This window comes from Nicotiana sylvestris, chromosome 1 (assembly GCF_000393655.2).
Source record: "Nicotiana sylvestris chromosome 1, ASM39365v2, whole genome shotgun sequence".
NCBI lineage: Eukaryota > Viridiplantae > Streptophyta > Magnoliopsida > Solanales > Solanaceae > Nicotiana > Nicotiana sylvestris.
Window position 1 is genome coordinate 148,812,822 of NC_091057.1, and position 23,373 is coordinate 148,836,194.

Consider the following 23,373-nt stretch of genomic DNA (forward strand, 5'->3'; position numbering starts at 1 on the left):
TGTTAATCAGTAACTACTATAACCCGCAGACATGCCTGATTCAGACTTCTTATCTGAGTTATATAATAAACTGGTCTGCCTCAACAATTAAAATTCTCCTTGCCTTAGCACTTTAAATTCAGACCCTACCTGTGTTTAAGTCATGCTATTTATGTGCCTTATTTGAGGAGGTATACATGAGCATTTTAGTTGTTTACATGTTTCCCCTAATATGCAGTCCTATATGTTTTGTATGTCGCCTTAGCTTTTTCACCTTTTGAAACCTAAAAGTCATGTCGCCTTAGCTTTTTCACCTTTTGAAACCTAAAAGTTAGCCTAATATCCCTCCCATTTTTGGAATAGTAGTCCTAAGTTCCTCCGGGACTGATAAGAGTGGGAGGGGTAATAACATGCAATAGTGGTCGAGACCAATCCGCGCTTTAATACCTTGATGGGGTGGGAAAGGTAGATATGGATATGATGACCGGTGCGCTAATACCACATGTATCCCCTCTTATGAGGAATGTCATATCGGGTATCACATTATAATTCATTTCATTACGTAAATAGGAAGTTAAGGTTAAATTATTCAAATAAGAAAGTATGATATTTTTTTACGGACAACCTAAGAAATAAAGCATGATAGAGTATATAAATTGAGATGGACGGAGTAGTTACTAATGAGTACTCCCTCCATCCCAAATTAGTTGTCATGTTTGTTTCTTGAAACTCTAACTTTGTGAACTTTGATCAACATTTTAAAATATTTTTTATATACATTAATATGAGAAAAATTACGACTTGAAGTATTTTTCATATAGTTTTTGAATATCTAAAATTTAAATATAAAATACTGAGTTGATTTAATTCAATTTAATTTTAAAGCTTAGTTAAATTGATTTTCAAAAGGGAAATATGATACTAGTAACTAATTTGGGATTACACCAAAACAAATTACTCTTATAAAATATGTACTTCTAGAAATGAAGGACAATAAACAAAAACAAAAAAAAAAAAAAGGAAAAGTGAATAAAAGAAAGGTGAAAGGAGATAAATGAGGAATATTAGAATTTAGAACAGTTTTCCCGCCCAAAAACAAAAAGCGAAAATCTCAGTACTTTATAACGCCAAAAATCTTTTAAACACAATAAATATACCCTAAATGTGAAAATTTGAAGAACATCAGCGATCTTCTTCTACTCAGTGATTGCTAGGGTTTTTCTTGTGAAGAAAAGAAACAGACAATGTCGTCAATGAGTGGTTCCTCTCCGCTCTCTCTTTCTAAATCGGGCACTACTACTTGTGCCACTCTTCTTCAACAATTGCAGGTATTCATTTCAAACGCCTCCTCTTCTTCTTTTTTTTTTTTTTTTGTTTGAATGTGATTTTGAAAGTGATATTTGGCCCTTTTTTAAAAAAAATTTCTTTTGGGTAACCAGAGCTTTTTGTGGAGTAGGATTGGCGTTGTAGGGAGATACTATAGGAATATTAAATTGTATTCTTGAGTATATTTATTCAATCAGTTTTTAGGTTCTTGTGCTTTCTTTTCTTGTTTCCTTTTTTTTAATTGTGCGGGAGATGCAGTAGGATTTGTTGAGAATTAACCATAACTTCGTTTTTATAGTAATGTATGTTTTAATTATCAAATGGGTTTGTTCTTGTTGTTGCTCTTTTTTTTTTTTTTTCCTTTTTCTCTTCTCTTTCTGGTATACACACATACATACATATCTGCACTCACACACACACACACACATAGGAGAAGATCTAAAATTTATCGTAGATAAGAGTTGTATGCTACAAGCTTGACCTTTGAGGTTTCAGTGGTATATTATTAGATATGCCAATAACCAGAGACAGAGCTAGGATTTGAAGTTTATGAGTTCTGAATTTATCACTGAACCCATAGTTTGTCTTAGTTACTGGGTTCACAATTAAATATTTATACATATTTTATGAATTTTCTAATACAAATACAAGTTTTAAGCAAAAGCTATTGGGTACGTCCAAACCCCTTCCCTGCCAATAACGGGTGTATTCTTTGTTCCACAAATGAAATTGTGAAAAACTGACAGTGAAGGAGAGTTCTTAAAGTAGAAATCTCTTGGTTGTTGGTTTAACGAATTGGATGTTTCAACAGTTTGCGAATGTCATTTGCCAAATTTGGTTGATTGTTGTATTCGTTATGGGCTCCTGTTTGGCATCTTAAGTATACATCTTGATAGCTCGGTTATTGCTCTATTTATTATTAAGTGTATTAGAGTATGTTTAATTTTTTTAATAGAAGTTCACGTTTTCTTAATTTGGAGAATGATGCGTTTTGCTCCTACTTCCCCACTTGTGTCAGTATCGACACCCTCAAGAATATATATTCTTTCTAGTTTATTTCATCTGCTGAATTATCACTTATATTGTAGGTAGAATCTAATCAAATAATCTTTCTTTTTTTGTCTGAAGGAAATATGGGATGAGATTGGTGAGAGTGACAGCGAGAGGGACAAGAAGCTTCTTCAGGTTGAGCAGGAATGCCTTGACATTTACCGCAGAAATGTAGAGAAAGAGAGAAAATACAGAGCTGAATTGCATCAGTCATTAGCTGAGGCTGAGGCAGAAATTTCCAAACTTGTTTCTGCCCTTGGAGAACAAGCTTCTTTGCCATTGGTTTGTCCTTTGTTTCCTTCGAGTTGTTAACCTTCCTGTATTCAGGTTTTATATTTTTTTTTTAAATTTATAATTTACTTTTTTCCTTCCTTTTTAGTCTGGAAAGATAAAAGGCACCCTTAAGCAGAAATTGTCTGTCGTTGATCCTGTGTTAAAGGACATAAGGACAAAGAAACAAGAAAGGATTAAGGAATTCTTGAACATAGAAACGCAGATAGCGGTGATTTGTGCAGAAATAGCAGGAAATGACAGAGTTATTGGCCCCACAGATATTCAAGTAGATGAACAAGACCTGACAGCTAAGAGATTGGGAGAACTGAAGTCACATCTTCAGGAACTTCAGTCTGAAAAGGTTCCTCAACTGATTTTTCTGCCTCTTATTTTTACTGGAATGAAACAAATGACTTATCATTTCAATTCAATCTGTTAACTTTCATCCTTTAATGCAGAAACTCCGTTTGCAACGAGTGAATAGCTATATGAGTGAAATTCATGAGCTTTCGGTTGTTATGTCGCTTGATTTCAAGCAGATAATAGCTAATATCAATCCAAGCTTAGTAAATCATATGACTGTACAATCAAAGAGCATAAGCAATGAAACACTTGCTAGCTTGACCAGTGAAGTCAATTCACTGAAGCAATTGAAACAGCAGCGGCTAGAAAGGGTGGGTGAATTATCAATCACAATCTTTCCAGTGTTTCGCAATTCACATTTAGTGGAATAGTCTCCCTAAAATGTATAGGGCGCAAACTTGCAGGCTTGTTTTTAATTCGTTTTGAATACACTTGCATGGATGCTAATCATATCAGTGTACCTAGTGGTGCATTCGCCTTCTTGTTTACAGCACTAAATTTGATAACATGCAAGTACTGTTCCGTATCAGTCTCTGGTCACATGACATTTTGAAATATGTGTTGCTGTTACTCAAATTTCGGCTAAATTGCATGAAATGATTAACAGAATGGTACTTGCTACAAAATCTTAACAACTAAGAATATAAATGGATAAGCATGACTGAGAATTGTTAATTATTCTGCTTTTGTGCCATTAATTTCAGATTTAAACTACCCTATTTAGAATGCACTCGTTAATATTGATTCCATCAGCAGCCAAGCTGTTTATATGATGGAGCTTATCCCTTTCCTTTAAATGATAAAGTCCTCTGTTTCTTGAAACCCGATCTTTGGAGAAGGTCCAATTTATTTTTGTTTATACATTGTGGTGATTGACGCTCGGTCACTTGGAACCTTGCCCCTTGTTTGATTTGGACATTAGACCCATGTTCCAGTGAGTGCACCTGTTTTATGAAGCGTATAAAGTGAACTACGGATATTTCTAACACACAAGATAGTATAACTTCGGTATTTCAAGGTCAAGAAAATGTTCCCAGTTTGGAATCTTTAGGGTATTTCTGGTCCCGTGTTGAACACTAGATTAGCACTTAAATGTCTATACCGGCATACATTTAATGCTGATTACTAAATAAAACTTAACCTTATAAAAAATGATATTGATTCTTTTTCATTTTATTTTATTGGTGAAGCTTCAAGATCTTGGCAGCTCCCTAATAGAACTTTGGAACCTTATGGACATGCCAATGGAGGAACAACTGAGGTTTAACCATATTACTTCCTTAGTTTCTTCCTCTATTGATGAGGTATCTAAACAAGGATCTCTTGCCATTCACATCGTTGAGCAGGTACATTGAGTCATTATTCCTTTCTCTTTTCTCATCTTAGTCTTTGGGGGATGTGGGAAGAAATCCCGCGAAGATATTCTTCTGGTTTTCAATTTCAACTAACGTACTTTCTCTGTAGTCTCTTACTGCTTCTCATTTCTATCTTGGTAGGCTGAAGTGGAAGTTGAGCGTTTAAATGTTCTAAAGACCGGTAAGCTGAAGGAATTGATATTTAAGAGACAAAATGAGCTCGAGGAAATTTATAGGAGTGTTCATATGGATGTAGATATTGAGACTGCACGCCAGATTTTAATCCAGCTTATGGAGTCTGGTACATTCAGTTTACTTTATGCTCATTTCTGTTGTGTGACTTGATGGGATTTAACTGCTTCTTTCTTAAAACAAAAGTTAATTTCTCTTGAAAAATGATTTTTCTCTTGAATTATTCCTGCTTTCAGTTTCCTTATTTTGTTTCAACTTTCAACAGATCATTTGTTCTTCTATTGTTGTAATTATTTGTGCTGGGTTTTAAGTGAGAAACCTGTTAAATCCATTTGTGATCTTTTAGCGGTGGTGTGTATGTTTTTTGGTAGAGGCAAATTGGTGGGGGTGATTCTGAAAAGTAATGGTTGTTTTGGATTAGCTTTCATATGCTGACAAAGGAAAGAATCTGCCATCTCTCAGTCTCACCTGTTATAAATTGCATTTTGACTGTGTATTAGGCTCTTTACATCTGACTTGGAAAAGAACAGTTAGTGAGGGATCTAAGTCCTTATGTTGGAGATGATATAGTCCTTGATGGCATGTTCTGCTCTTGCATATCCCTTCTTTTGAATGGTCAACTCCAAAGAAACTTTTGTTGGTTACAGCTTGAGTTAGCAGTCAAAATCTCTACCAGAAATGGATTTTCTCACAATAGATGAGAAGATTAAAATCTTCAAAGAACTATTTCCAGAGGTTCTGAAGGACCTCTAAATGAGTGGTCAACTGCAACAAGAGAAGGGATAGGGCATTAACCTATGGTCAATGAGAGGAGGCCTTACCTCTTAGATGGCCCAAGCAAATCATTAAACTATTGGATGGATCCTCCTAACTGGAGTTACATATGGTTGAGTAGTGGATGAGGGCAACAGTTCTAATAAGTTTAGGGCCTTAGGCTTAAGGTTTCCGCAGCAAAGCAAGTCTACTAGCTGCCATTGCAGTTACTGAGTACTTAGGTCAAGAGTCCCGATCTTAGTAGCTTGTATTCCCCTCCTCACAAGATATGTTTTCCCCCCTCATTTTTGCTCTCTTTTGTTTTCTCCATGAATGGCTCCTTATCACCTTTGGTGAAATGAAAGAATATATACTAAAATTGCTGGGAGAAAGGGGTACTGTCAATATCAATTGACAGTTTACAACTTTGATACTAATGATTCGAAAGAGGACATGTACTTTTTTAGCTGAGTTGTGCTTTCATTCTCGGTTTCTGTTGATCTAGTTCAGTAACACACTAGCCCATACTCTGAAGCAGGAATGCAAATGTTTCCAGGCCTCTTGCATCTTAGCATGTCTATTCAGTGTTATCAAAGGCAAAAAGTGCAAAAAAGCTCTAAGGTATGTTGGGGCTTTAAGCGCAAAGCGTAAATAAAGCGTGTGCTTTAACGAAGAAAGGCCAAATAGAAAAAAACTACAAATATGTATGTGTAGTCCAAAACTAACATCTATAAGCATACCAAATATATGGACTAAGAAATTGAAGAATATTTACAATAAAGTGAAATATCAATTGTTTAGTGTGGCCTCTTCAGGATTACGCTCATTGGCAAGGAAAAGTATGCCTTAGAGCTTTGATGACAATGCTGAAGCGCCCACTAAGCGAGGCGAAGCACTCAATATGTTTTAAGCCTCGCTTCAGGGCTTAAGCGCGCTTTTGGCGCGCCTTTGATAACACTGTCTCTATTGTTATATATATCATCAGTTGAATTGAAAGATAGATTTCATTGGTATTAGGTTTACGATCTCTTATACATTCTTTTATCATAATCCAATACAGGCAGTGATCTCTCTTATCTTCTTTCAAGCATGGATGATCAGGTGGTGAAAGCCAAAGAGCAAGCTGCTAGCAGGAAAGAAGTTTTGGATAAAGTGGAGAAGTGGAAACATGCATCTCAAGAGGAAAGCTGGCTTGATGAGTATGAAAAGGTATAACATCGACATAAATATAGGTGTTTACTTTTGCATTGTACTCAGTTATGAATCATATGGAGCACCTGTACATAAAGGACATGCATTTGAATTTACCTCTTTCATTTTCGTCTTTTTTATCCTTTTTGCACCCATCCTTCAAACATTCTAAGATCCTTATATTGTAGGTCAACTTTATATCTTTCAAAGATATGTCATAATCTAATACCTGTTGCAAGCTACTTAGGGAAGTTTGGCATGTCAAACTTAGTGTAGCCAAAAGTCTGCTTGCGAAGCTCAGTTCAATGTGGAGTTGGTGCTTCGCAGCATACACCGTGTACGTTCATGAGTGTTCTTAAAAGAGGACAACGCTACATAATTAATATAGTTTGCAAAGCGATATCTTAATTACTAAGAATTGGATAAATATGTTAGAATTTTGGCATAAGAAATAAGAAATTGAAATGAAAATTAGCAACTAATGTGAATCATAATTTAAAATTGTTTTGAACTTGATTGACATGGTTTAAAATTCATTCCACTTATTGCAGTTTTTCAATATTTTGGTCCATATAGGTATAGTTGTAGAACTAGCATTTTTCTTCTTTTGGTTACATATGATTTTTTTTAATTCTTCTTATCATCTACGTCCTTTATTCACTAAAGCTAACACTTCAATTGTACTTTGTGCTTAAAGCCCTGGTAGACAGAAATCAATTGTACTTTGTGCTTAAAGCCCTGGTAGACAGACAGTATTATAAGCTTTTTGTGATACCAGTGGTCAAGCTACAAAAGTTACATAGAGGCATGCCTTGCTGGCCTTTTCTAAGTTGTTTGTGCTTATAGGCTGGTAGCAAATGCTGTGTTTAAGTGCAGTCAAGTAGTTCTCAATTGGTTGATAGCTTATATCAATCAGTCTAATTATTCATTTGTGTAGCTAAAATTTGGGCATTGTGGTAGTTGGATGTGTCCCACAAATTGTTTTGGGTGCTCTCTGTGATACCCCAGATAAACTGACCCTTTCTGTATTACATGCTTCTTATGCTGGCATAAAATATGAAACATACGTGCAGTCTACAAAACTAGGTGATAACATGTTAACTCGATTTGCTCATCCCTTCATCTCTATCATTCACTTGAATCATGAGTCTTTACCTTTTCTTATTCCCTAGATGGCTTGACTAGTTTTAGTTCAGGCGTTTTGAGGGCGTAATAGATCTGATGCTGTATAAGATACAGTTTGCAACTTGGCTTCCCACTAAATCATGATTCACTTGTTTTACAGGATGAAAATCGTTATAGTGCTGGGAAAGGTGTCCACATCAACTTGAAACGTGCAGAGAAAGCGCGGATTTTGGTCAGCAAAATACCATGTGAGCCTGTACTCATTTATCTCATGTGATGTACACCTCTTCCCTCGTTCTCTCCTGATCGACCACTATTAGTAGCTTTGTGAATCAACTGTTCCCTTTTGGAGGATAATCCTATGCATAATTGTGGATCTATATTAATTACTTATATGCAGAAGCTTCTTGCTTTTGCTCATTGCCCCATTGCTTTCCTTTTTTTATTTTCCTATCTTCAAATTTCTTCTCTTTTTATGGTAACAAACATACTAGTTCACCTATTTCTCTTTGCATTCTTTTGGTCCATTGGGTTGGTTGTCCACTCTGGAAACTAAATATTCAGTTTCAGAGAGTGCTTGGTACTTGAAGTTAAAGTACCATTCAGGTCTACTCATTTGGTTTTTCTTTTTATTGTTCCATGTTACTTGGTATATTATGTAAATTTCATTGATCAGCTAAGCCTAAAAAGGTGCTTGTAGCCTGTATGTAAGGTGGTAATCACCTAGTACACTAATGAAGAACCTGGTAAATTTTAAATTCAGGTCTATTTTCTGCAATTTTAATAATCTAAAGTATGTTTGAATATTCTTTCTATATCAGCAATTATCATATAGTGACTGAAAAAACCTATAATGCAGCTCTTATTGAAAACTTGACCGCCAAGGTAAAGGCCTGGGAGAAGGAGAAAGGAATGCCATTTTTGTATCACAAAGTGAGTTCAACATTTTCTTTGTTAAAGATATTATTTTGTGGCAGTAGCTTCAGACCATAACTTTTTTGTGTCTAGGCCCCTCTGTTGCATACTTTGGAAGAGTACATCATCTCACGACAGGAGAAACAAGAAGAGAAGCGTAGATCTCGGGTATCACTTTTTATTCTCCTGTCTGATACTTGTTTCTGAATCTTTTTTTTTCTGACGTTAGAGAAGAACTACTCTTAGCCGAGCAAGGGTCTATATCATAAACTTTGCATTGTTATTTTGTCTTGGTTGATTTTGATAGATAATTAGCACTTCTAGTTAAACTGTTGGACTTTTGTTGGTTGCCTTGTGATTGTGATTGTGATCGTATTAGCAGTATATGTTGTGTGAACTATCTATTAGTATGTGTGCTTTAAACTGAAAATAATTGTGTTGGATGTTTTAACCGTGCATACCATTGTCATTATAGCACAGGAGTTAGATTTGGATGCTTGGATGATCAACTATAGTGTATATATTTCAGGAACAAAAACGGCTCCAAGATCAATTTGCTGCAGAACAAGAAACAATCTATGGTTCAAAGTCTGCCAAGAAACCTCTGGGTAATGCTAACACAATACTTGGTACTCCAAATAGTCGTCGTGTATCTACACCTTCAGGTCGTTATGGTGTGTCCATAGGGAAGGAAAAGAGAGGGAGCGGTAATGTTGGTGCTGTAATACCTGTAAACTACGTAGCTCTTGCGAAAGATGATCAGAAGTCTGGAGGATTATAGACTGAAACTTTGACTCGTAGAAAGATCATACATACTGTTGTTTTTGCACAAACTAAGCCATTTGTCCTTTGTGGTAGTATAGCATATCAGAATAAAAGGCCACGCGTATTCATTATTCTTTTCCCATTTACAGAGGTTTTAGAAGTCTGCTATGAACTCGGGAATGAAAATGCATATATCGTCCTCTTCATTTTCTTTGCAGAATTGTCTTATCAGATGTCTGGTAATTTGGCTTTAGTGTTTGGACATAACTTTAACCAAATTTTATGTGCAAATTTGTAACGGACTAAATGACCCTTTAGAGTTTTGAGTTTCAATTTGGCAAAGAATCCCACATGCGATATTCTTCAGAAAGGAGTTTAGAGTGCTGATAATGCAGGCTCAAAGTTTGAAAACGAGAAATTGCACAAAAACCTATTTGATGACAAGGATGTTAATAGGGAGTTATAAATTACTGTAGTAGCTTATGCGTTTTGTGAACTTTTCTGCATATTCTAAAGTTGGCTGTTATGTTAGTTGTAGCGCGCCTTCCCTCTTCTCACTTTGGAAAGATTTTTCAGTATTTTCTTACGATGACTTGGTCTCGAGAGTAAAAGATTTCTTTTTTTCTGTGAGCTTGGTTTACTTGACCGAAGTATAATGCTGTAAATTGTCATATATCGCCTGGCAAAAAGAAAAGAAAAAAGATCTTACTACTATTCAGTCACTTGACAATGAACTGAATTATTCTCCTCCCTCCAAATATATATATAAAGTTGAACAGATTTAATTATCCGGGTACCAGCTGTAGTTTTCACACAACTAACCAGAATTCCAGAAACATTATAATTTTTCAATGAAGTACTAACTGATATTAAAGTTAAAAAAATCAAAGAAATTGGACTTTGGGCTCAAATTGTAGTAATAATTTGACTCTTCATGTAACAACTAAGTCAAACAAATAAAGTACAACAAAAACAAAAAAAAAACAAAAACACTTTTTCTGGGAAGTGGCTGTTTGCACCTGGGTAATCCTATTCTTCCCATTTGGTTTTCTTTTACATGTCCACTGCAATTCGTTTATACAACTCCGCCGGCAATCTGGGAGTGGCATCGGCCTGTAATGGAGTCTTCATGTAGGTAACAAGCCCAGGGTTCTCACCCATATCAATCTCCTCTGGGCTCAATCCATTAGAAGGAGCCCAATGAAAATGGTGCAAAAGATGGCCCAACATAGAGGTGACCAAGTTGATACCCAATTGTGCCCCTGGACATACTCTTCTACCAGCACCAAATGGGAGTAGCCTAAAATCATGTCCCTTCATGTCCACATCTTCCTCAAGGAACCTCTCAGGTCTGAACTCCAATGGGTTCTTCCATACCTTTGGGTCGCGAGCAACTGCCCACACGTTTACATGCACGTTGGAGCCCTTAGGAATGTCGAAGCCACCAATCTTGACGTTGGTGTTGGCTCTGTGTGGGAGCATTAGAGGAGTTGGAGGGTGCAGCCTTAGCGCTTCCTTGGCCACGCATTGTAGGTATGGGAGGTTGGGGAAGTCTGTTTCGTTCATCACACGCTCGTAGCTGACCACTCGGTCGAGCTCTTCTTGGGCCTTCTGCTGCACTCTTGGGTTCTTGATCACCTCAGCCATTGCCCATTCAACAGAGATTGCAGTTGTGTCCATTCCAGCTGTGATCATATCCTGCAATTTCAATGAGACCAGTTCAGAGTTCATCCCCAAAATGGCACTCAGTATTATAGGTGTTCATCTAAGCATAATCCATTAGATATTTCATTTCTCATTTTAGCTCATTTTTGTGAATCAGAGCGACTCGGAGCGCCAAATGGCTGAATCTCATAAGAACGTGGCAGCAATCATTTTAGCTCTTTTTGTGAGGTAAGTGTCTATTAATTTACTTACCCAAAGTAAGCCAATGAGAGTGTCTTCACTTAGGTCATATTTCTGTTGGAGGGTCAGCAATGCATCAAAGAAGTGTTGTTTGGCTCCTCCACTCTGTTGGCGAGCAAGGGTGTGCTCCTCCATAATAGCTCGAGTAAGACGGTCCCTACGTGCCCCGTGCTTAGCAAAGGCGTCCTCGTCAATAGGGAACATCCAGCGAAGCCATGGGATGTGTTCGGCCATGGCAAGGGATGCTCCAAGCTTCAATCCATTAGCGACAATCGCCTTGAACTCGTTTCCTTGTTCATCCATCACACCTTCAAAGTTTACAAACCTCTTCCCAAAGGCAAGTCTTGTTATGTTGTTAAAGGCCACTGCTCCAAGGTACTTCTTCACCAGCAGACTCTTCCCCACATTATCTACACAAACACCATATTCTTAGGCATTTAGCACCATATGTTCACGGTTGAGTACTCGAGATATTTTTTTTTAACCCCTTCCAAATTAGGAGGATCTATAGTGTTTCCACACTTCCCCTCCATGGTGACTCGAACCCAAAACCTAACGGTCGTAGGTGGAGGTGCTCTTACCAATTGAGCAAGCCTCACTTGTACTAGTTGTCGATAATATCATCTAAAATATAAGTATAGGTAATTGTCCCATAACAGTGGGATTAGTAGCCTAAAAAATAAAGGAAGATACCTGCCATAACGATTAAAATATAATTACATAACGTAAAAATTCTTTACATTGTAATTGCATCTATAAGTTAGATCCTAATATAAAAAGCAGTAAGACACCAAATAATGATTTTTTTGCAGGGTGATCATAATGTCACGTGATCCTCACATGACATTGGACAGACCAACTTAGCGATTATAGCGGGTCTTTTCAAAGTTTGGTGTACCATTTTCAAGTACTATCATTAACCACCAAACACGCCTGCTTGTTAAGATGGTCAACTATTCACCATTTCTTTTTCTTTTTTTTGCAAAAGGTTAGGTTGATATTAGTCAACCCATCCATATTATTTGACCCCATTACCCACCAACCCCCTGGGTCCCAAATAACAAAGAGAACCACCAAGGCACCAAACATTCACCAAACCAAACGAAAGCTCAACTCCTAATAAAGAAAGAATAACTCCTTTTCTTATCTACATCCACGTATATGGATGTATCCAGGAGATTTACTTAGACTGGACAATTAGAAATTTCAAAATTCCACATACAGAAGAAAGAAACAATTCTTTTTTGAATATTCCTAGAGCGGGTATATTCAGTCGTGTTTTTTCCTTTAAAACTGAAAGAGCTAGATATTAAACTTTTTAGGAGTAAAAGTATAGACATCTTCATACTATAATTTTTCAGTAATTTACTAAAGTAAAAAAGGAAATTTTAAGGCATGAATATTCTAAAAAGGAAACTATTTTAGTACCTCAAATACAAAATAATCTGAGTGGATTCTAAGGTTTTAATATGGTTTTACTCGATAATGTGTCTAAGCATCATAGCCATTACAGTAAAAACTAATAAACGGAAATTAAATAACCAACTGAAAATACATAAGAACATTAAACAAAAGAGGAAGGCTAAATTTTAGTAAAAACGTACCAGGATTAGTGCAATCTCTGTAAATGGACTCCACCATAGCAGTGACCTCATCTTCTCGAATGGGCCTAAGGGCTTCAAGCCTTTTGGGCGTAAAAAGCTCGATTGTACAAACCTTTCTAACCTTAACATAATGAGGGCCATAATCGGCCCAAATAAGATCTTGCCCGTCTCTGCTAAACTTAGCCGCCGATCGGCTCCTGTGCCGGTCAGCCAACTGCTGGTCCTTTTCTTTCAGAACTTCCTTAGCTAACTCCGAGCTGGAAACGACGACGTTTAAGGTCGACCCGAACCAAACCGAAATGATAGGTCCGTAGGTTTGGGCCCATTCGTAAAAGCATCGAAACCTGACGGGCTTTATCTGGTACAGATTTCCGACGATGGGCCGTGGACTTGGGCCCGGCGGAAGCTTGAATCGGAGACGATAGTAAAGGTGATAAGCTATAAATGTGAAAATGAAAGCTAAAGGAATTGCAACAGCTAAAGAAATAGCCATTGTTAGTGATATTTGAGGATTAGAAGGGTAGGAGGTTTTATATAACAACTGAGACAGAGAGGGAAAAGGGAGGTGGAGGGAGTTGGTGAAGGGTATTTTAGTCTTTTAAGGAAATGGTTGTTGGTGCTTTTGGTGAAGAGTATTGTCTTGGTTTTAGAAAATGGAAAACACGAAGGGTTGGGGATTTTAAATTTGAAAAAGAAAATTAGGCATACGAATCTTGTGAAATTTTGATTGGTGAGGAAAGTGTATAGGGTGAGTTTATCTATTAGTAATATCTTTGGTTAATAGTAGTATTTATTTTTTTTAAAGTTTTTTTCCCTTTTAAGCAAGATATACAATATCCTTAATTATTACGAAATTTCTCTAAAATACCTTTTATTCCAATAAATGTTTCATTAATTAGAACAATAAGGGCGAATAACAACAACAACGACCCAGTAAAGTCCCACTAAGTGGAGTCTGGGGAGGGTAGTGTGTACGCAGATCTTACCTCTACCCCGATAATAGGGCAGAGAGGTTGTTCCCGGTGAATATGAAAAAAAAATTAGTAAATACTTTTTGGAAGGTTAAATATGTTGAAATAAATTAAGTTTGATTAAACGATTAATACTCCGTAACAGGACTGAAATATATAAATAGGAAAAAAGGTAAAAATATCTAACACCTCTTGTTTAAACATTTTGACTAACTCTTGACAATGGGAGTTTGACGCAAATGCAAGAGTGTTCTGATTTATTGTCAAATAGCCCATGATGTGCTCTTTTTTTTTTTTTTTTCCGAAAGGAGGAATAAAACAAAATTTAATTATTGATCTTCACTTAACTTTTTAGTGTTTAAGACATAATTCTCAATATAACAATAACCTCCCTCCTTTTGTCTTTCAATGCCAATGTTAGTAACATGTATGATGTTTTGAATATTTTATCTTCTATGAAAATTTTTACGAACTTATTATATCCTGACGTTATTGAGGATGTTCTTATATATGACAAATTTTATTAAACAAAACAAATGCACTTAGTTCACATTCGATCAAGCTATTTAATTAATCATCGTGTCTCCACGGTTAATATAAACATACAGCGCATAGCAAGGTTTACATGATGCCTAAGAATTCAAATTCATTTAGCCTTGTATTTAAATGAGGAATATGAATAGTGAGAATCATATAGTTGATTCATCTTATTTGAAATTCAGGTATACTTATTATCGTTGTAAAGACAAATGAGCTATACACGAGCAATGGCTGAGCTAGGGAGGCAGAAGAGTTCATCCGAACCCCCTTCTCTCGAAAATTACACTGTGTATGTGAGGTAAAAAAAGTAATATATGTATACGTATAAGATGTTGAATCCCCTTGGCTTCTCCACATATTTAATTTTTTATTTATTTTTTGAACTTCTTTGTAAAAATTCTGGCTCTGTCAATATATAGGAGCGCCCACACAGACGTATTCTTTTTTAGCTTTAGGAGCAGTTGTTGGAAATACTAATGAAGATTGGAAAACAATATGCCCGCCCATAGAACGATGTGGTTGGTAAAATGGACCCACCTTAAGTAGGTATCCAGTATGGGAATTAAGGTATAGCCAATGAAAGGTTTACAACTCTTTTTTTTCCAAACATGCGGGCAAACTGCAAAATTGAAAAAAAAAAGGGTGAGAAAAATGGAAAGAAGTAAGAGTATATTAAGAGAAGCTGGGATAGAACATATAGAATTGTTTTTACTGGTAAAACGGACCCACCTTAAGTGTATATAGTCACTAGTGGATAGAGATCAGTACATAATACATAAGATTTACCTAAATAACATATACAGATGACTCATACGGAATATGATCATTTAACTAATTCAATTAAATTGATTGTTGACACGCAGAATATTTCTCTTTGAATAATAGTATTACAAAAACTTACTGGAATATATATATACTAGGTCATCTACCAATATATAACATGAAAACTAAATGGTTTGTCCTAAGAGATGTCAGAACTTGAGCTTGAAGTGTCCTGAGGGGCTTCAGATTGGACCTCAACTTGGGGAGCAGGAGCTTCTGGAGCAGAGCTTTCAACTTCTGGTGCATTTGGTGCTTCAGTTTCTGGTGCTACTGAAGCTTGAACAACTTCTGGTGCAGTTGGTGCTTCGGTTTCTGGTGCTACTGAAGCTTGAACTATTTCCGCTGGCTTAAACTTGTTGATATAGTAGCTAAGGGATGGTCCTGAGTACTCCATTGTTTGTACCGGAGGAGGTGAGTTCTTCCCGACTTGAAGGAGTATCGATGAAGCAGCTGCAATAGAGATTAAGGCTATCCCAGCTGCAATAGCTGCTGTGTTCTCTGCTCCATCAGAAGTGGAGCCTGCACTCCCAGAGCTGATACCACTTTCTGCTACATAAACTGCAGGCTGTTTCCAAAGTGAGCAACGTTAGCGACGCAGATAACATAACTGAATCCATACAGGTCTTCAGATAATAATATTTCCTCTAAAAAGGGCTAAAAGAGGATGATGATTCAGTGTGATACTGCCAAGATATACTCTCGCCCATCATATATTGTACCGAACTATTCAGTAGCTGAGATGGATTTTGGACAGAATCACATTGATCCTAAATGAAGTGAGAGGCCAGGGGGCAGGGAAAAGGGCCGAGTTGATCAGCATTGGCAATCAGGAGAAGCAAAACGGCTTGTCTTGTGGAAAAGCAGAAGAGCAATTGGTATGTTATGATTCATCGCATGACTCCTTTCTAGAATCCTGATATGTCCAAGATTCAATTCATGATATCTCTAGAATAAATACCTTAGGGCCTGAAAATTTGAGATCTGAGATCTCTACATCCTCAGCTTTACATAGCCTACATACTTTAGTTATGCCATCCTGGCTCCATATATTGTCCCAAGTGAAATAGCAAAGGATGTAAGGTATGAAAGTTAGATTTAGAATCCTGATATTTCCTAGACCAGATTCATGATATCTCTAGCATAAATACCTTAGACACTGAGCATGTGAGGTCTGAGATCTCTATACTTCCTCAGCTTTACATGGCCAACATCCTTGATCTTTTGGCTATGCCCACCTGGCTCTATTCACTTGAATATACTACTGTTTATCTTTTTCAAACATGCTGTGAATTGCTTTTTACCTCCACAAGGTAGGGGCAAAGTGTGCGAACACATTGGCCTCCCCGGACCCCACACTGGTTGTTGATGTATTTTTTTGTTTACTATTCACTAGAATAATGGAAGATAGATTTAGCCCGTGCGGAGAAAAGCTGAGAATTAGAATAAAGCTAGAAATATATAAACCCTCCTTCTCAAAACTAGATTTGGTCTAGTGCATATGTGGATTAAGAAAACTCATATGGGTGGGCCTTCCAGCCCAATACCTCACAGTAAAAAGTGAAACAGCCTACAACCATTTACTCTGTCCAAGCATCACTATAAATAACTTGCAGTTGCAGTGGTAATACTATATTGATACTTGAAGCTGAACTTCAACAAAATGAAATAAAGATTGATTCGTTTTTGTAATTCAACAGACAGATTTCACTACGAGATAGTTTCTCATGTGAAGAGCTAAGGCATGCCATAATCTGAAACTTCCTTTTGCTCCATACCATCTGAACAATGTAGTTTCAGGAGAACTTATGTAATTGCAGAACATAGAAGTACTAACCTCAACAGAGTATATATTTGTCTGCCCAGCAGTATCCTTCTCAACATACCCAGTCCAGCCACGCTTGCGAGGTGGAAAGGTCCCAACCACTTTGGTGTTGTCCCCAGCTACCCACTCCATGCTCACCTTCCCAACCTGTTTCAAAAGAAAAAAAAATCGTATCAATACTTTTTCCAGTGTGAACTACCATCTTGCTGGACAGTATTGACATACAATGTCGATTCAATAATGATTATTATAAAAAGCTCTAAAATATGGGCTGAGGAGACATAAACTCAAAATTACTACAAAAATTGTATAGGTATTGTTTGCAAACTTTTATATTATTGATGAAAAATAATGATTAAATGCTTTTGGTACATTTGAAATGGCTTAACAGTGATACTGTGAGCTATCGACTGTGCTTTTCCTTTTTTCCCCCCGACTTATAAGCTTAATATCGGCGAAGGAGCTAGCTGAGAAGTTCTTTAAATATTAATGTCTCAAATACAATGTCTTTTTTTATTAGGAATGTCTGAATTTTAATGTTGCACAAAAAGGCAAAAGCTACGAAGAAATGTACACCAAGTTTGCTCCTTCCTTCTCAAACTCGCTCTAAAGGAGATACGAAGGCTTCATTATCCACATCCTTCTAACAGCTAGTCATATCAAATGGTATTTCTCTCAATAAATCTTTCCCCAAAAAAAAATCAATTTGCTCTAGTTTTTTCCTAATTCGTAGCAACATACTTAAAGATTTCCTCATTAGATAAGAAAAAAAAAAGTATTCCATGTGTCTCTATATGCCTAAACTATTACAAATCTCCTTTGCAGCTTTTTCCAGAACTGGCTCGCCGATCTTATACATTCTAAATGAAATTAAACTGCTTACTGCTGCCATCTTGACAAGTTGTAGCAGTAGACATAAACATATCATTATCACTCAAAAGAGCCCGTGCACAGTCTTTAACTAATTTTAATAAAATAGTCTATAATTACAACACTATAGTATTTTCTTCCCCCAAATATTCATAAGTAGCCATAATTGTTAGCCATTTTGAGAATTCTCTACGTATTTAAACAATTCCTCAAAAATTCAAGAAAAAAGAAAAAAATTCACTCGAGGGAGTACAAGACTGTACATTCCCGCTTGCGTTTTCAATCTGTCAACAAGTATTAATCTACATACACAAATTCAACAAGGAAAAGAAGTAGTATATAATTAAGCAAGAGGAAAATTGACCTCCTTATCAGGGGCACATTCTTCATCATTGCAATCAGCATCATCAGTTGAAGCTGCCCTAATTCTGAATCGGATAAGACTCTGCCTTTGTCTCAACTTTGAGTCTTTCTGATATGTGGAAAAGCTCAATCGTCCACTCGAAGATGAGGCTATGGCGCAGCTGTTTGCTGATAACGCAGCGCAAGCCATTATTTTTTTAGCTGCCCAACAAAAGCTTTCAAATGGTTGTGCCTATTATGTATATTGAGGAGATGAAGCAGAACCACTTGTAGAATTTTTTGCTTCTTCGATTGGCTGTGTTTGAGCCTCGAAAATCCTTTCCTTTTGAGGATGCTTTGGTTTTTGTGGTTTGATTTGAATGCACGTTGAGTGGGTTATGTGTCCTACATTTCACTCTTTCTAAAAGTATTAAATGACAACTATATCCCTCTTTGTCATTTTGTGACATCCAAAATGGAGTACTAAATTTTGATTATTAAAATTGATTAAATATAAGATTTTGCGAAAAGTATGGTTTTTAGCAGAAATAAACGGCACTATATGAGATATAATAAAATTTAGAGATTATATTTAAGGAAAATATTTTATGTAAATATGCATTGAAATAAATTTCAAGATAGTTTTGTTTGTATTTGGCACGTTATGTTTGTGACAAATATATTGTGAAATAACATTGCTTGTGAAAATTCTAAATTGGCTGAGCTAAGCAAGTGCGAGCAGCCAAATATTCCATGGTGTCTCTTACGTTCAATTGCGTATATCTAAGATCGCTCCACAGAAATGTTGGAGTTTTGAGCGGGGAAAAAAATTTAAAATTTTTGAAAAATTCATTGTCAAAAAATTATCAAAAACTTGCAAAATTCAAAGACAAACGGGGCCTAAATTGAATCGAAGTGGGCACATGACAAATTATACCACCATAATAGTCGATGAAGTAAATTAAAGCTTAATATATGTGGATGGAGACCAGTCTTTCCTTATTTTGTACCACTGCGAGACCAATTTGGTAGGGTTTTGTCTAAGATAGTTAGTGGCAATGTTGCATCTTTCTTCTAAATTTCATGTTGTTCTTGTTTTTCATATGATATCTTTGCTGATACTAATATTTTGTCCTTTTGTTTTCTTGAGCCGAGAGTCTTTCGGAAACAGTCTCTCTACTCCTTCGGGGTAGCGGTAAGGTTTGCGTACACACTATCTTCTCCAGACGTGAGATTTTATTGGGTTGTTGTTGTAAAATAATATATGCCAGATAAATCCATCTCAACCGCCTTGCGGGCAGTTCAATTGCATGAGTCGCAATCTGAGTTTCTGAGTTTTAGCATATGTTTTAGGTTCGAGTAATCAAAAAGGTCATGTACGGTTATTAGTGAGTCTGGAGAAGGCATATGATGTTTACCATTGTTCTCATTATTATTATTTAATATGTTTATACACTGATATATTCACTTTTAGCCCACGCGAAAACTATATACATTTGGTAGCTGAAAAATATATAAACTTTGTATAATTTTTGCATATAACATACAATTATATATATATCGACTATTATTTTGAGAGCGGTTATACAACTGCTAAGCCCAATTCCCAAAGTTGACCGGGACCTCATTTTCAAAGACTCTGTAGACATTTAATTGCTCATGCACATGATGAACATAGTATTTTTCATTTATTTGTTTCTGACAACATTTACTCTCCGGTCCAACCTCATTAATTTCTTTCCGGTTCCAACGCTTTTCATTTCTTCCTTTGCAGCCACATTTTCTCTATCACACACACAAAAAATGTCCATAGCTAACTTACCTGATTCCGCAAGCGGAGTAATTAGCCTCAGATATGGTATGGCCATTATCATTGGCATTTTGATACTCATTTCTCTTATCATGTTTGCTTCCTACGCTTGTCTTCGTCTCAAATTAGCTGCTTCTTCTAACACTGAAGACTTCACACCTGCATCTTCCAATGGGGCTATATATAGTTACTTCCTAGGATTGGATCAGCCCGTTATAGAGTCATTTCCCAAAGTGGTTTTAGGTGAAAGCAAGAGATTGCCCAGTCCAATTAATACAAATCTATGCGCTATTTGCTTGTGTGAGTATTGTGCGAAAGATTTGGTTCGTTGTATACCGGAATGTCGACACTGTTTTCATGTAGATTGTGTTGACGAATGGTTGCGGAAGAGTGGGACTTGTCCAATTTGTAGGAACTCTCCAGCTAATTCTCCATCTGTCGGTCCAACTTCGACTATGCCTAGTAATATTCCTCTTGCCCAATTAGTACCCTTGGCTTATTATCAGAGATGATGTTGTTGCAAAGGTGTAGGTTTAAATTAAATAGTATATATAGTACTTCTTGTTTTGAATTCTGTTTTCTTATTACAATTTGTGTACAATCTTGTTCCTAAATTTATGTAGAAATTGTACGTTTAAGTTCTTGTTTTAAATTTTATCATTCTCCATTTTTTGTTACCTTTGAGTGCTGTGTAACACATTTCGTGTTTTTAAAAATTAAGTCAAGAATAGCGCATTAAATAGTTAACTTCAGAAGTATAATAGAAGTTACAATCTTTTGGTTCGTGGCAAGGGGTATGTAACTGGAAATTGGTCAAAGTTCAGGAAGATATCTATACATTTTCCCTAAAACATACATAAAGTTCTTGTTCGGTTGTATGTTTACACTAACATAAAATTCATTATTACTCGTATACGGTTTAGCTGTCATTTTTGTTGCCCGCCTAAGTAAATACATACATGACTTATGTAGGTATCTATGTATTATTTATACAAGATTGAATAAGAATACAAGATCGGTAATGCATGAGTTTAAGCAACTAAATTTTTCAAAACTCATGTATTCAACAATCTTTTTATAAAAAAAATTAAACAAGCCACATATTGATTAAAAAAAGGGGAAAAAAGAGAGAGAACAAAACCACATAATTTTCCTTTAAATTATACATCGTCCAAGAAATAATATTCCTATACTAATTCATGTACTATAATCAATGTACTATTGCAATACTATCCCTAAATTACAATCCATGTTATCCCCTGCATAATTTAATCAAACTGGCCCCAAGGGCATTTGGAGGAAGAATTCTATTCCGTAGTATAAACTTTTAGGCGTCGTTTGTTCGTAATTTTCTTCTTCTTTTTTTCGGACATTTATTTCAAAAACATGTTTGTCCATGAAATTCTTTATTGAAAATAAGTTTTTCAAAGACTGAAAAAAATTTCAAGACTTTTTTCCTACTCACAAAACTACAACATTTTTTCAAATAAAATACAAGTCCAAACATAATTTTAAATTCTGAATATCATTTTTCAACTTAACTACAAATATTATTTTTTTCGAAAATTTTAATTTTTATATCCAAATGCCCTACTTAGTTTCTTGACTTAACAGACTGAAAGTAAGCCCTGACCCTCCTAATTTCTCTTCCATAACTTTAGAAAGCCTCTCAAACATGGAAGGTGTAAAATAATTGACCCAATCCCCAATCTCACCTTTCCTAAACAAATTCCTGTTTTCAAAATCTGAAATGGCCCCTTTACCTTTCTTATTTACTTGTAAATCCCTCAAGTTCTGAAAACTACAAAGAGATGACACATCTTTTATAATTCCTCCCTTTTCCTCCTCCTTTGTAAAAGGAAATCCCAAGAAATCAGCTAATCTCTTCAATTGATTACACACATCCAATTTCATATCCTCATATTTTAAAAACAAGACCTTATTTGGATTTTCTAAACTTTCTCTCCAGTACCCCAACATATGTTCCCAATAAGGACCAAACCCTATAACTCCCCTACAGTACAAATCAAAGGCTTCCTCAAGAGTAAAAGGACCTAAAGATTCAGGTCTAATTTTGACTAGGTAATGCCAAACTGAAACAAAGGCGTCAAAAGGGTTCCGACAAATGTAAACAATTTTGCATTTTGAGGTCTTAACTGAATTTGGTAATGCCCCAAAAGGGACGTGAGTAGCAACAAGGCGTGGAGAAGGTAAAAGAGAGAGATCAGGAAGGGAATTAAAATCAGCGTAAAGTTTGTATTCAAGAAATGGGACAAGTTCGTGAGGATTATGAGTGAGTAAAGGGTGATTAATATTCTTTTGTTGGACGTTGAATTTGTTGCGGTTTACAATGGAGAAAGTGAGTGCTTTTAGCCATGTAGTGCCAGATTTTGGTATGGACGCGAGAATTAGGTCGTTGTCTTGAGCTTTAAAGTGTTTTTGTGTCGAAATTATGGCTCGGATTTCTTTGGGTTGACACCAAAAGTTTTGGAATAGGAAAAGATTGGGTGTTCTCCACCCTTTTTCTTTGGGAAGAGAATTGAAAAACTCATCAAGATCGTCAGTTAGAGTTTCTTGTGGTTGTTCACTTTTGGATTGGCTTTTGAGGAAATTTGTAATAGTCATTTTAGCTAGCTAAGTTATCGAGGGCAAGGATATGATTTGCATGAGAAACTAGAGCTATATATATACTAGTAGTGAAATGGTCTCGGTCTTATTTCTCAACTTTATACCCATGAAAAACATGGGAGATCTAATTCGCAATATTCAAAGCAAAACAACTTTTAATACGCAAACCCGAATAGTAAAACGTGTATCTCGCCTTCGTGTAATGGTGGGTTGCTAGTTGCTATGTAGATACGGGATAAGTTGAACCTATAATTTTAAATATTGAGTATAAATTTATGTGTAAGATTCACTAAAATTGCAACAAATAGTATTATTTAACTCAAAAGATATTGAATTCTTTTTGGTTAAATCAATTAAAGAAGATAAAAGGATAAATCTCAGCCAAGCATAATAAACTCCAGAATGAGAGATAAATGAGGGATGAACAAGGTAAATAGAATCTACTGATCTCGTGGAACAGAAAGATTAAATGTGAAAAAATGATCACCACCAATATCGAGTGAATATTACAAAGGAAGTTCTTAGTCGAAAAAGTTTCTGCCTTACAAGGTTACTTCCTTCCTATATATATATAAGGGACAACCCCGTTCTGAACCCTAGGAGACATACCATAGGGAATTTCGAAAGTATATTCCTAATGCACTATGTTAGGCCGATACTACTACAAAAGTCATACGTCCATCATCTGTTGTCGGTCGTCGTCGTCCTCCACAGGACGTCATGCTGTGAATACCTCATCTTTTGTCGTATTTGACAATAGCCGTGGTCGACC

The 23,373-nt window shown here is 36.1% G+C and overlaps 4 protein-coding genes across 6 annotated transcripts; 1 reads left to right on the forward strand and 3 right to left on the reverse strand.

Annotated features, from left to right (window-relative positions):
- The first annotated feature begins 1,143 nt into the window (after positions 1 to 1,143).
- Positions 1,144 to 9,493, forward strand: LOC104228626 (65-kDa microtubule-associated protein 5). Of its 3 annotated transcripts, XM_009781110.2 has the most exons (12): positions 1,144 to 1,307; positions 2,434 to 2,637; positions 2,735 to 2,989; positions 3,087 to 3,302; positions 4,182 to 4,337; positions 4,488 to 4,527; positions 4,603 to 4,647; positions 6,352 to 6,500; positions 7,768 to 7,855; positions 8,467 to 8,540; positions 8,616 to 8,690; positions 9,052 to 9,493. In XM_009781110.2, exons 1-12 carry the CDS (start codon positions 1,224 to 1,226, stop codon positions 9,301 to 9,303), a joined length of 1,638 nt encoding a protein of 545 aa, XP_009779412.1. In that variant the 5' UTR covers positions 1,144 to 1,223; the 3' UTR covers positions 9,304 to 9,493. The 3 variants fall into 3 exon arrangements, with proteins under 3 accessions (XP_009779412.1, XP_009779411.1, XP_070016728.1); XM_009781109.2 differs by having other exon boundaries at positions 4,488 to 4,647; XM_070160627.1 differs by lacking the exon at positions 3,087 to 3,302 and having other exon boundaries at positions 4,488 to 4,647.
- Positions 9,494 to 10,186: 693 nt separating this feature from the next.
- On the reverse strand, positions 10,187 to 13,309 carry LOC104228627 (cytochrome P450 98A2-like). Its single transcript, XM_009781111.2, has 3 exons — positions 12,797 to 13,309; positions 11,205 to 11,602; positions 10,187 to 10,985 (listed from the first exon to the last, which is right to left on the reverse strand). Exons 1-3 carry the CDS (start codon positions 13,287 to 13,289, stop codon positions 10,341 to 10,343), a joined length of 1,536 nt encoding a protein of 511 aa, XP_009779413.1. The 5' UTR covers positions 13,290 to 13,309; the 3' UTR covers positions 10,187 to 10,340.
- Positions 13,310 to 15,115: 1,806 nt separating this feature from the next.
- Positions 15,116 to 18,549, reverse strand: LOC104228628 (protein MAINTENANCE OF PSII UNDER HIGH LIGHT 1). The gene is made up of 3 exons (XM_009781112.2): positions 18,186 to 18,549; positions 16,964 to 17,098; positions 15,116 to 15,694 (listed from the first exon to the last, which is right to left on the reverse strand). The coding sequence occupies exons 1-3, from the start codon at positions 18,372 to 18,374 to the stop codon at positions 15,269 to 15,271; spliced, it is 750 nt and encodes a 249-aa protein (XP_009779414.1). The 5' UTR covers positions 18,375 to 18,549; the 3' UTR covers positions 15,116 to 15,268.
- A 2,554-nt stretch (positions 18,550 to 21,103) lies between these two features.
- LOC104228630 (cytosolic sulfotransferase 15) lies at positions 21,104 to 22,623 on the reverse strand. The gene has a single exon (XM_009781114.2). It carries the CDS (start codon positions 22,596 to 22,598, stop codon positions 21,564 to 21,566), a length of 1,035 nt encoding a protein of 344 aa, XP_009779416.1. The 5' UTR covers positions 22,599 to 22,623; the 3' UTR covers positions 21,104 to 21,563.
- Positions 22,624 to 23,373: the final 750 nt, after the last annotated feature.

Coding starts and splice junctions, on each gene's coding strand:
- LOC104228627 (XM_009781111.2), bottom strand. CDS start 13,289: ATGGCTATTTCTTTAGCTGTTGCAATTCCTTTAGCTTTCATTTTCACA. Junction 11,603..12,796: donor CAGAGATTGCACTAATCCTG/GTACGTTTTTAC, acceptor GTGTTTGTGTAG/ATAATGTGGGGAAGAGTCTG. Junction 10,986..11,204: donor CTCTCATTGGCTTACTTTGG/GTAAGTAAATTA, acceptor TTGAAATTGCAG/GATATGATCACAGCTGGAAT.
- LOC104228628 (XM_009781112.2), bottom strand. CDS start 18,374: ATGGCTTGCGCTGCGTTATCAGCAAACAGCTGCGCCATAGCCTCATCT. Junction 17,099..18,185: donor AATGTGCCCCTGATAAGGAG/GTCAATTTTCCT, acceptor CTTTTGAAACAG/GTTGGGAAGGTGAGCATGGA. Junction 15,695..16,963: donor CAAATATATACTCTGTTGAG/GTTAGTACTTCT, acceptor CTTTGGAAACAG/CCTGCAGTTTATGTAGCAGA.
- LOC104228630 (XM_009781114.2), bottom strand. CDS start 22,598: ATGACTATTACAAATTTCCTCAAAAGCCAATCCAAAAGTGAACAACCA.
- LOC104228626 (XM_009781109.2), top strand. CDS start 1,224: ATGTCGTCAATGAGTGGTTCCTCTCCGCTCTCTCTTTCTAAATCGGGC. Junction 2,638..2,734: donor AACAAGCTTCTTTGCCATTG/GTTTGTCCTTTG, acceptor CTTCCTTTTTAG/TCTGGAAAGATAAAAGGCAC. Junction 8,691..9,051: donor AAGAGAAGCGTAGATCTCGG/GTATCACTTTTT, acceptor TATATATTTCAG/GAACAAAAACGGCTCCAAGA.